Source organism: Thunnus albacares, chromosome 3, assembly GCF_914725855.1.
Source record: "Thunnus albacares chromosome 3, fThuAlb1.1, whole genome shotgun sequence".
NCBI classification, from domain to species: Eukaryota; Metazoa; Chordata; class Actinopteri; order Scombriformes; family Scombridae; genus Thunnus; species Thunnus albacares.
In genome coordinates this window covers 570,999-582,938 of record NC_058108.1, presented here as the reverse complement: position 1 = coordinate 582,938, position 11,940 = coordinate 570,999, and the positions used below count along the sequence as shown (strand labels likewise).

At 39.3% G+C, this 11,940-nt stretch overlaps 1 protein-coding gene across 11 annotated transcripts in view; it reads left to right on the top strand.

Annotated features, from left to right (window-relative positions):
• Positions 1–1,447: 1,447 nt before the first annotated feature.
• The window catches only part of kdm4c (lysine (K)-specific demethylase 4C), a 31,511-nt gene continuing 21,018 nt past the window's right edge, over positions 1,448–11,940 (top strand). For 3 of the 11 annotated variants that reach the window (XM_044345569.1, XM_044345579.1, XM_044345568.1), the window contains exons 1-9: positions 1,464–1,849; positions 3,784–3,950; positions 4,150–4,325; positions 4,720–4,834; positions 6,306–6,499; positions 9,883–9,932; positions 10,973–11,076; positions 11,306–11,443; positions 11,669–11,862. In XM_044345569.1, coding sequence (XP_044201504.1) covers positions 3,807–3,950; positions 4,150–4,325; positions 4,720–4,834; positions 6,306–6,499; positions 9,883–9,932; positions 10,973–11,076; positions 11,306–11,443; positions 11,669–11,862 — 1,115 coding nt within the window. In that variant the 5' untranslated portion in view covers positions 1,464–1,849; positions 3,784–3,806. Of the gene's footprint in view, positions 1,850–3,783; positions 3,951–4,149; positions 4,326–4,719; positions 4,835–6,305; positions 6,500–9,882; positions 9,933–10,972; positions 11,077–11,305; positions 11,444–11,668; positions 11,863–11,940 lie in introns of all 11 variants that reach the window. The other 8 variants (XM_044345578.1, XM_044345580.1, XM_044345571.1 and 5 more) reach the window with 7 other exon arrangements.

Sequence of the window (11,940 nt, the reverse complement as noted above, 5' to 3'; positions counted from 1 at the left end):
AGAAGTTTAGAGGGAAAAATCACTATTTGGTGGAGCTGTTAACAACTCATAGACATGTGAAATGTGACCCCGACTACACACTGCTTTTTGTAAGACGTCAAAAGCCAAAAAGGTTGGAAACCACTGGTTTCATCTTTAACAATGTGTTGTATTTTAAAAGCTTGTTATATTATCCATTGTGTCAAATCTGCATCTGAAAAGTAACTAAAGCTGTCAAATGTAGTGAAAGAGAAAGTACAATATTTCCCTCTGAAATGTAGTGGAGTTTAAGTATAAAGTAGCATCACATGGAAATACTCAAGTAAAGTACAAGTACCTCAAATTTGTACTTAAGTATATTACTTGAGTAAATGTACTTAGTTACTTTCCACCACTGCCAGCATGCCAACATCAATCAATGACAGAAATAAGGGGTTTGAATTTCCACATTTAGATGTGTGGATATTCTATTTTACCACTATTATAATTTTATGTACTTCACAGTATACATGAGCCAGAGACGATGTTCTTCATGTTGAACTAGAGTTAAACAACATGGCAACCATTAGTAAAGTCAGGGCCATTAGAATTACAACAGTTTGTTTATTTAATTATAGTTATATTGTCAGTGAATATCTACAGTGTTTTGAGCAATGCTTATATGTGGATATTTCTAGTTTATCAATAAAATCCTCAAAAACAGTTTAAAGTTTAAAGATCCCCTCCAGACATGTGTTAAGATGTATATAAATGCTCTAATTTGAATAATAATTTGTGTCTAATATGGTTTTTCCACAAAAAAAGTTCAGTTACTTGTTTAAAATTCTTAAAATGAGATTAAAATCCCAGAATATATGAATATGCAAATATTTTTCATTTCGAAAGTGTAACTGCTGGATAAAAGATGTCTCCTACTAAAGATGTCTCAAGTTTCCACATATTAGTTGAATACTGGACCACGATTGGATCCAAACCCGTTGTGATGCTTCTAGATACAGGCCTTGAGATCAGATTTTCAATGAGCACAGAGAAACTTTCCACTTTCAGCAGATGAGTGTGAAACAGATTTATAACACAAACACTATTCTGCACAGTGAAGATCAAACATCCGACTGAAGGAACAAGAAAACATTTTGAGTGGAGGGGGACTTTACATTTATTTATCATTTCAACTGTAAAACAAAACAACAAAAACAACAACAACAACAAAACCAAACAAACAAAATAACAGTCAACATTAAATAACGTTTCTCGGGACCAGAGTATAAAACTGACAAAACGTCAGACTGAACATAAAAGGAGTACATGAATACAAAAAGCGCATTGCATTCACCAATGGAAAAAATTACTTATTACTTACTATCTCATAATTATGAGAAAATATCTAAAAATTACGAGAAGATATCTAATAATTATGACTTACTATCTCAAATTACGATAAAGGATCTCTTAATTATGACTCATCCCATAATTATGAGAAAAAATCTCAATATCACGAGAAAAGTTCTCATAATTATGACTTATCCCATAATTACAATAAAATATCTCAAAATGTACATGATCTCAGATGTTTCTTTGAGATGCAGGTGCAATTTCTTCCTCCACCGGTGGCTGCGTTCCAGTTAATCTACTGTATTGCGGATTCGTGGATCTCGCAGCGCATGGATAGGTCTACCGCAGCACCGTCAGCCTGTCTGGACGGTCGTGCCCATCAGCACGCTCTCCCGGTGTAGATCTGCGCTCGAGGCGGTCTGGAACGCGTCCTGTTCACGGCACGAAGCAGCAGCGGCAGCAGCAGCTGTCATGAGAATCAGCTGGACGAACAAGGAAGGGGATAAACAACAACACGACTCCGTCTTTCTAAATCAAGGTAAAATACTATATATTTGCGTGGAAACGACATGTTATATGCCGGTAAATATGGTGCATGGTGTCTAGCTTGGTACCAGTTAGTTTAAAAACGGTTGTGCATTTCGTGACTCCCGTGCAGAATTAGCCGAGCTATCAACAGCTAGCCGTTAGCAAACTGGATAAGTTGGCACGGTCTCGTGCCAGCGGGCATCTCGCACTGTGTGCCTTGTCATTGTTAAAAGATTTATCACTAAACTTTAACCGTGAGTACAAATGATGTGTGCACAATATAAATATCAAATCAAATCGTTTGTACCACACAAAGTCACAGAGCGTGGTAGCTACGGGCCTATCTGCAGCCACCCTTGCAAGGGACATTTAAATCCCATTGACTCTCGTGCATTCAGAAGTTAGCTAGCCAAACAGTTAGCTGTGCTTTCTCTTTCCTTGCTGCTGAACCTGTCGAGTCAGATCCGTTGAACACATATCAAATTCAAGTCGAAAGAGTAACCATCTAAATATAAGTTAGCTATTCAGCTGAGCTAGCGAGCTGCGCTGTTTGTTCAGCCATTACTTGGCATCACAACAAAAACGTAGGCTAGTTGGCTAGTTAGCTGGCTTGGCAGACAACAAAGATCGGCCAAGCTGCAGACGCTCAAGCAGAATTAAAAGCAAAGTTATAATACAGACGAGATTTAATTGCCCTACTGTGTGTTTATAGGTTTGTTTTTAATAAATTATACGCTCAAATACGCCCGAACAAAATAGTCCACGTTTAATACTATTGTTAAAATATGGACAAAGAGCAGAGATGTAAACACATTGTGTCTAAACACTGCAGCTGATTTAAGTAAATACTTGTTTCAGTCTGTCTGTTACATAATCGGGTCGCACGCCATTATAATGTGGTTTGCAGTGAAGTGGCGGTGTGAAGAAATATAAGGTTGGACATCACAACAGCTTCCCGCGGGGCAGTGTGATCCTTTGTCTGAACACACAGTAAAGTCAGAGTTGGGAGTGGGATGGGTGGATGGGACAAAAATCTGAAAAGGCTTGTTGGCATCAGCAGGGATCAAGGGATCAAATCGACATGTTGAATCTCTACTTCCATCTAGTGGTGAACCTGTCACTAACACGCACACCAGCCGCTTCATAGTCCGGCTGCACACCTGTTAATTACATCTAGTGCTACATGTTTAGTAATGATAAACATAAAGTTTGCATTAAGGGATTAGACAAAGATAAATTAAATGAAGGCATTTCCCCCATAAAGTAACAGTATTTATTAATTAACAGTAACACCAGTGTGATATTGTGTAGCATGAATCAATGTATGAGTCAATAGATTCCTGTTAGAAGTGTAAGAAATGTAAATTGAAATTGCAGATTAGCAGCAGTTAGAAAATGCTGGACACGAGTTTAAGTATGAAATATTTTTTTAAACTATTTTTGTTATTAACTTGGATTTAATTCTGCCATAAATACACTCATCAACCAAAAACCAGGTGACTGCAATCAACACAAAGTATAAACACTGTAATATGAGAAGATTATGTGAATATGAACACACTAATTAATCACCAATACGTTAAAACACATTAAGAATCCCAACAAACAAAAATGAATTATGTTTCAGTAACCAGGTGTTTCTGTTTGTACAGTTTCAGTATCTGTCTGTAATATTATCTACAACATCTGTTCAGCACTAGATTATCTTTTACCATTTAAACAAAAAAACATTTTTGAAGATTTTACTCTGTATAATAATCCTGTCACATAATTTATCCTTTACATTTCCATTAATAAAGTAATCCTTTATTTACCTGGCCCTACATAACAGAGTAATCAATATATTTTAGTTAACCCAATATCTGTCAACATTGAAATTTAAAAGTAACCATATAAGTTGATGTTGGAGCACATTTTTAATCTGTTAGTTTATATTTTTTTCAGGTTTCATCTGGTGAGGTGGCAGGATGGCGGGAGCAGAGGTGTTCACCCCTGCAAACCCCACCTGCAAGATTATGACCTTCAGGCCCACAATGGAGGAGTTCAAGGACTTCAACCAGTACCTGGTTTACATGGAGTCTCAGGGTGCACACCGCGCAGGTCTGGCTAAGGTAGGAAGTGTTTTCAATCTCAGCTTGGGCAAAATATCAACTTCCGTATGTCTGAAAGACATTCAGACATACAGAGGGACTTATCGTAATACAAGAGTAATCAGCTAGTTCCCCTCTTGGACATGGAGGGCCAACTGTTGCTTATTCCTGTTTTATTTTAAGCAACAAACAAGCTTTTGCTCCTCTGTTTGTCCTCCAGGTGATTCCTCCTAAAGGCTGGAAGCCTCGTCGCACCTACGATGACATAGATGATCTGATGATCGATGCTCCCATCCAGCAGATGGTGGCCGGCCAATCAGGGCTCTTCACTCAATACAACATTCAGAAGAAACCTCTTAGTGTGCAGGAGTTCAGGCGACTAGCTAACAGTGACATGTGGGTATAACAGAGGACTTGTGTATTTACTTGATTTTATGGAGGGGAGAGTAAAAGTTTACATACATACCACTGAATGTAAGCATTTATTTACATTCAGTGGTTAAAGTAAGTAAATATGCAGCTTATGTTGTGTGCAGCATGTGTGCCTGGTATATCATGAAAATGACTAATGTTGAACAATGTTTTTAGAGGACAGAATAGTGTCTAGAAGAAGACTGAGGACCTGGCTGAAAGAACTGGAGAGATACTTACTAACAACATCAATATCTGTGTGTCTCTTTGATGTTCATTGATCATCTTGTATAGTCTGTTTCCAACATAGCTGCCAAAAACAAAATTACACCGTCTTAAATGTTCTCCATTCATTCAGGTCATGTCTTTCCCTCAACAGGTACTGTACACCTCGCTACCTGAACTATGAAGATCTTGAGAGGAAGTACTGGAAGAACCTCACTTTTGTCTCCCCCATATATGGTGCTGATGTCAGTGGCAGCCTCTACGATGAGGTAGATTTTCTCTCTCTGTGTATGTTTGTTCTTTTCTATCACTCGTCATTCAGGCCCTGTTTACACCTGGTATTACCATGTCATTGGTACATGGATATATTATCTGGATAATGACATCCGATCAATGAGTTTTTACACTTACACAGTTGTACCTGCATTGTAATCTGTGCGGCCACAAAAAGACGTCATTCACTTGTTTGCACGGGAAGACTTCGAGCTACTGCGACTATTTGTAGCTCTTACAGGGCTTATTTGGCAGGAAGAGGTGGAGCTAGGTGACCTTTCAACTTACTGGGCTGATTGTTTTTCTTATGAATGTGGTCACGATGTACAGGTTGCATCTCCTCAGATCTGATCAGCGTGTGTGTGTCTGGCCTCCTCCAAATGTGGTTTGATCAGGTTGAATTTTCTGAATTGGTTCTGTCCATATGAGACTTAATGGTGTAAAACACTGTTTCTAATATTTTGTCCACTCCATTAACATACATGAAGGGGGCAAAATATTAGGAACACTTTTCAATATAATGCACCAGTACACCACCACCCAGTACTATCACCTTCTGACAATGTCAACAAGAACTGAAGCTGTAACAGCTTCTAAAAGTAGAATTTATGGCAGAGATGTTGTAATGGATTATACAGGTGTACCTAATAAAGTGGCTGCTGAGTGTATGTACAGTCATATAAAACATATTTATTTGTATCTATCTAAAAAACTGTAATTTCAATAATCATTAAAGATCTACGCGTAGTGAATGTGACAGGGAGTGTCTGCTAATATCACTGAGTGCAATCTGATATTTCTTTTTAGTTTTTAGTTTTACTTAATGAAATTGGTCCGCAGTAGGCCTCCATTCAAAATACAAAATTATGAAAATTTGTAAAGCAGCTTCAATATGTTAGAATGATGAATAACAAGGACATGTAGCTGCATTGCAGCTTTTTTAAAATGGTGGCTGTTGTGAAGTGCTGTAGTGTGTTTATAATGGCTGTGAATAGAGGATTGTCAGCACTACTGTTATGGCAACTTGGAAAAACTTTCTTCATCTTCAGCATGAACAAAAAAGGCTTCTGAAGTTCAAATACAGTTTTCGGCTGCAAGCGACTCTTCCCAACAGCAGCGCTGTAGATGCTACACTGGACATTTGTAACTTAAATAGAAGCTAAGTGACCATTTTTCCCCCAAAGTGGCACTAAATGCACTGCTCACTGATTCCCACCATCACGGCGTCGATATTTACAACATGAAACTCCTGATTTGTTCTGCTTCATATTTCACTTGCTCACAATAGGAAATAGTTATATAGTTTTAATGGAGAGCAAAAGGACAGATTTCACAGATGGTGCAACCATCTCGCAGCACAATGGGTTACATTATACTTTATGTTGCTGATACTGATTCAATTCAAAACTGTCCCAGTCCACCGTGGACATCCATAAACCAGTCTAACCACTGTTTCTAACCACACAGGATGTGGAGGAGTGGAACATTGGCCACCTGAACTCTATCTTGGATGTTATTGAGGAGGACTGTGGTGTATCCATCCAGGGGGTCAACACTCCATATCTGTACTTTGGCATGTGGAAGACCACCTTCTCTTGGCACACAGAAGATATGGATCTGTACAGCATCAACTATCTCCACTTTGGAGAGCCCAAGTCCTGGTTAGTATGAAACAGGGATTCAGGTACAGCAGGTAGATACATGAAAAAGAAACAACTATGCAACATAATCCAACAACACCACAAAACACAGCTTGATCAACAGCACCTTCATCACAAAGTTACAATCAAAGTCAGCACAGTAATCTTTACAAAAGTATTATATTATTTTAGTAGTAGTGCTCTACTTTACTGGTGTACCAGTGATGCCAGTTGCTTTTTATATCATTCACAGTTAAAACCACTGCAGCTGATGCCAGTTAATCAGTTACCTCAACTTATTGGTGAAAGTAATAGAGAAGTATTAGAAGTGAACTTTATGGCTTTTTGTGTTATCCTGACTATCATGACTTAGCATGTTGTTAGCTTAACATGTTGTTAGCTCATGGTGTTAGTCAGTGATCTCATAGACAGAAGTGAATGCGGCTTGTTTTAGTGGTGGGCCAGTTATTGAGATGGTGCCCATCTGATGACCCTGAACTCTTATACTCCATGTTTCTCAAACTGAACTAGTAATCCGTAAGGCAGTGGAACTAGAAAGATGGTGATGGTGGCTGGACAACTGAGTGGGCCACAGCATTCAAATGAAACTGCCTAATAAGCTAGATGGGTCAGCTATTGCAGGTTAGCCTGAGCAGATGTAAGTACTGATTAAGCAGTCGACTATCTGCTCTTTGCTTGTGCAAGTGTGGGAATCAAGGACAATTTAAAGGTGCATTAGATCAGAGAAGTTTCTGATATAACTAGTGACTGTTTATAAAACTTATAAACAGTTATTAGGGATGGCGGCTAGATTACTGAGCGGACCATTCAGGAAAAACTACATATCAAGCCAGCGGGGCCAGCCAGTGTAGGTTAGCCTGTGCAGATACAATGAAGATATAAAGGTGGCTGTATACTCTGTCAGATATTCCCCCCCCCCCCCCCCCCCCGCACCTGTGCATGGACATTTCTGTAACGGACAAGCTGACAACTATGTATGTCACTGTATATGTATGTGACGCTTTTCAGAACAACTATAAAAACATTAAACACATTTGGTTTCTGAAACGGTCGGACAACACATCGTGTGAACCAGTTCTGATCGACCATGAATGGAGCTGAAGACTCGGTCAGGCTGTGGTGAGAGAAGGAGGTCAGAGTTACAGAACGGTGATGCTCTCTGCAGGGCCTAGTGATGAGTCAAAACATCATTTAACATAAATACTGGGCCTCTATAAGACTGTTCACCCAACTGTTGGCACATTTCATTATGTGTTTTGATAACTTTTTAAAGTTTGGTTCTCATAACTGAACTGTAATTTTTAATGGCAAGGGTCAAATCCAATCAAAACATTGGTTGTCTAGAAAAGACGACGGTGCACAGGCAGCTAGAGTGCTAACGAAGTATTTAGCCTACCGTTAGCTAAATTTCACCGCTGAAGTATTTTTGTACTTTGTGCATATTCAGTAGCTTTCCCATGTGTGGTTCTATCTGTTTTATTTCAATAGTTTCACTACTCTTGCTAGGATGGTGACGTATTAGTGATCAATCTTATGGGAGGATGTGTTCAGAAGTTAGTTTACAGTATGGTAAACGTGGGAAACTGCTGCAAAATCCATCTTTAACGTTCTTATCCAGATCTTCTTTCATGATTTAAAATTCTGAAACGCTTGCAATCTCATAGTTTCCATCTTATTTATCCTGACATTGTGTTGCATAAAGCCCCAGGGTTTTGTTCCTTCAGTGCTTGTTTGCACACTGAGAAGGTGGCCACCTGCAATAAGTGAGAGTCCAGGTGTTAGTGAGCTTAATAGAATAAGTACAACAAATGCATCAGCAGGGATTAGATTACACATCCAGGCGGCGTGTGTGTGTTAATGTGTTATTCTCAAAGGGTAGAAGCATATGGTTTGATTTCTTGGAGGCTGTCGTTGTTGTCTGTAATGGAACAAGGCAAAATGTAATATTTGAACCAGTCAGCCAATCCGATGCATCGTTTCTGGCCCTGAATGAGAGATGATGCGTCTCTTTCTCAGTTTTTTACTGAGTAAAAGTCAAGGAAGAGGTTGAAATCAATAACATATATTGCAAATTTTAGGTATAGATATGACATTTACTCACTCTGATGTTACCATACTTCTATTTGAATTTCATTAAAAACAAAACACTGTATTGGCCAGAGTTCATGGAAACATGATGACATCAGTCACAGTCCAGTTTTTACATCAGTAACATTGGTACAACAGTTCCGTTCTTTAAGAAAAGAGGAGCTGGGGTTTAAAGAGGCATATGTTAAAGTGATAAAGTGAAAGAAGAGGTGAAGAATGCCGGTAGATGAAAATGGAGTTTGCTTTTTATTTCTTTCTCAGCTTGGCTCGCTCCATTTTTCTCTCCCTCATGCCCTGGAGGGAGTTCTGCTCATTAGAGCAGTGAGCCCTGCAACCCCACAGGGATCAGTGTCACAGCCAGACAGTGACACACACACACTCACAAAGAGCAGCCTAGTGCGCCAAGTACCCCACACACACACACACACACACTTGCATACCCTTATCATCTCGCGCATACACACACACTGACGTACAGTCTTTCATCTTACTGCTATTTTGACATCTCGTCCCCGGAGGAGAGTGGCTTAAAGATGCACCTCTCTCACCTCTTCTCAATCCTTTACCCCTCCAGCTCCCCCATGTCACCTTTACCTGAGGTTGCCTCTGCCTCTCACCCCGTCTCTCACTGCTCTGTTAAGCTGACAGATGATATGATAGAAATGCCACAGACCTGAGGGCGGATGGTGCTGCTCACATGGAATGCCGAGTCAAACCTTGAGGGAATTCTGTCACACTCCTCGGGTTTCTCGCCCGGGAACATCAGGAATAGTTTGAATTCAGGTTGCGTCAGCAGCGTGGCACCAGAAAATGCAGAATAAGATCAAAATGAGAGTCTGTGAACTGCTTTACAACAACAGCAATTAGTGATGGTGATTTTCTCCCTGCTAGAGACAGAACAGGGCTTAATGTTGTGAAATATTACAGAAATGAAGTACGTTAGACAGTCTAAACTGTAGAATCAGCATTTCCATGGAGAAGCTAATAGCAGGCAGGTCATGTAACATTTTATACAGTAAATGTAGATGAGATCAGGGAAACAGCCTTTCTGTATGTTGGAATGATGAAAGCTTTATAAATGATGTTTTATTAGCAGTGCGAGGTGGAAAAAAGTTAATCTGCCTTCTTGCATTTATTCATTTATCCACCACATGATGGCAGTCTTGAAACTGCAACGTCTCTTCTTGAAAACTTTCCTGCAACTATAATGAACAATGCATGTTCAGAGTTTCACATGCACAGACAAAAATACTTCTGTTTGCTCCATATATCTCTCTCTCTGTTGTCTCTAACAGGTATGCCATCCCCCCTGAGCATGGGAAGAGACTGGAGCGTCTGGCTACAGGTAGGGGAGGGGGGTCATTAAAAAATTATTAAATAACAATTTGAGCAGACAGAAGCAGGTCTGCATTAAAGAACAAAGAGCAGCACATGAATTAAACACAGAAGTGAGAGGGCACCAGAGATATTGGCAAAGCTGAAGAGGCAACATCCTAATGAGCACAAACATGCAGAAAGTGCTGCTAGTAGAGGAAACTGTAAACCGTACAAAGAAACATAATGTATTGACAGAGCACTTAGAGAAAATCTATACTGTATGGTAGACTTAATACACCGTCCTGCATACAAATACAACCAGAGCTTAATTATTGTTGAAGTCTTTTAAAGAAGCTCAGCTGAGGCCTCTGCTGTTACATGTTCCATGTAAAGTTGATGTAAAATCTAATTATTAGGTTTCAGCTTGAAATGTTGATTTCTTCACTGGATGAGTGAAGAACAGAAAACAATGAGAAATTACACATGAAGGCATCTAGTGAACCAGGATAAATGATGAGGAAGTTATCTGCTGGTTATAAATCACTGTATGAAAAGTAATATTGACATTGATCTTCAATGATTAAGCTATTGGATGATTGACAGGACATGAATCGTTGACTCCTGATAAAGTGTTTATTAAGTCATTTATCAGGTAAAAAGACTGAATTTTTAACCGAAATGAGCAATTTGAAGACATCATTTTGTTCTATGGTAAATTGTTGAGTTATTTTGAGACATTTTATAAAGAAATTAATCGATTAATTTAAACAAGCAACTGATTAATCAGTAATTCAAATAATGAAGAGTTATTCTAATAAAAAGAAAGTTTCGTTTATAATTATTTGAAGTGTTGCAACCAGGAAAAGTTCGTTGCTTTTTAGTTTTTCTTCATCATGTGTCTTTTTTTCTGGACTAAGTCTGTTAATTGTGTGTCTGTGTGTGTGTGTGTGTGTGTGTGTGTGTGTGTGTGTGTGTGTGTGTGTGTGTGTGTGTGTGTGTGTGTGTGTGTGTGTGTGTGTGTGTGTGTGTGTGTGTGTGTGTGCGTGCGTGCGTGCATGTTTTTATCAGGTTTCTTTCCCAATAGCTTTAAGGGATGTGAAGCTTTTCTTCGTCACAAGATGACTCTAATCTCCCCTTCCATACTGAAGAAGTATGGCATTCCCTTTGATAAGGTAGGCTCTCAACCCCTTTGAAAAATGACTCTCAGTCCTCTTCTTGCCATTTCAAACTATTTATGAACTTTGTGAAAACAGGTTTTCCTGCCACTAACATTAGTCCTGCTCATTATGATTGATTGCAGGAATCTAATTTGTGTATTTATTTTCTTTAATTTGTCATTAAAAAGACAAAAGGAAAAGCTCATTTTTCATCTCTTTCTCCTTCTTAAACATAAACTGCCAGATTACTCAGGAAGCTGGAGAGTTTATGATCACCTTTCCTTACGGCTACCACGCTGGCTTCAATCATGGTTTCAACTGTGCTGAGTCGACCAACTTTGCCACCGTGCGCTGGATAGACTATGGCAAGGTTGCTACGCAGGTATCATTCAGCTTCCATCAGTCTTACTACGTATATCTGATGAAGTGTCTTGGGTTTCAGTGCAATTCATTTCAGTTACCTTCTTAACTTCATAGAGTATCAGACAGAACAGAATAGACTGTGATTTCAGCTTAAGAGTGAACAGTCTTGCACACAAAGCAAGCCCTCTTTATGTTTCTGTAAAGCAGAGGTAATATTTGCCCCCCTTCTCTTTCCCTCCTCTAGTGCACATGTAGCAAGGACATGGTAAAGATATCCATGGAACCCTTTGTGAAGCGTTTTCAACCTGACCGGTATCCAAACTGGATGCTGGGCAAAGATTCAACACCTATTGACCACACATTTGCCACTCCTAGTAGTACACCTGAGCTGCAGAGCTGGTTGCAGAGGCGCCGCAAGACAAAACCTGCTAATAAAGGGTACTTTATTCCTACTCAGACAATGTTTCTTATGTTATTCATGCAATACTGTTTAAAGGTTCTATATGTAAGAATCAG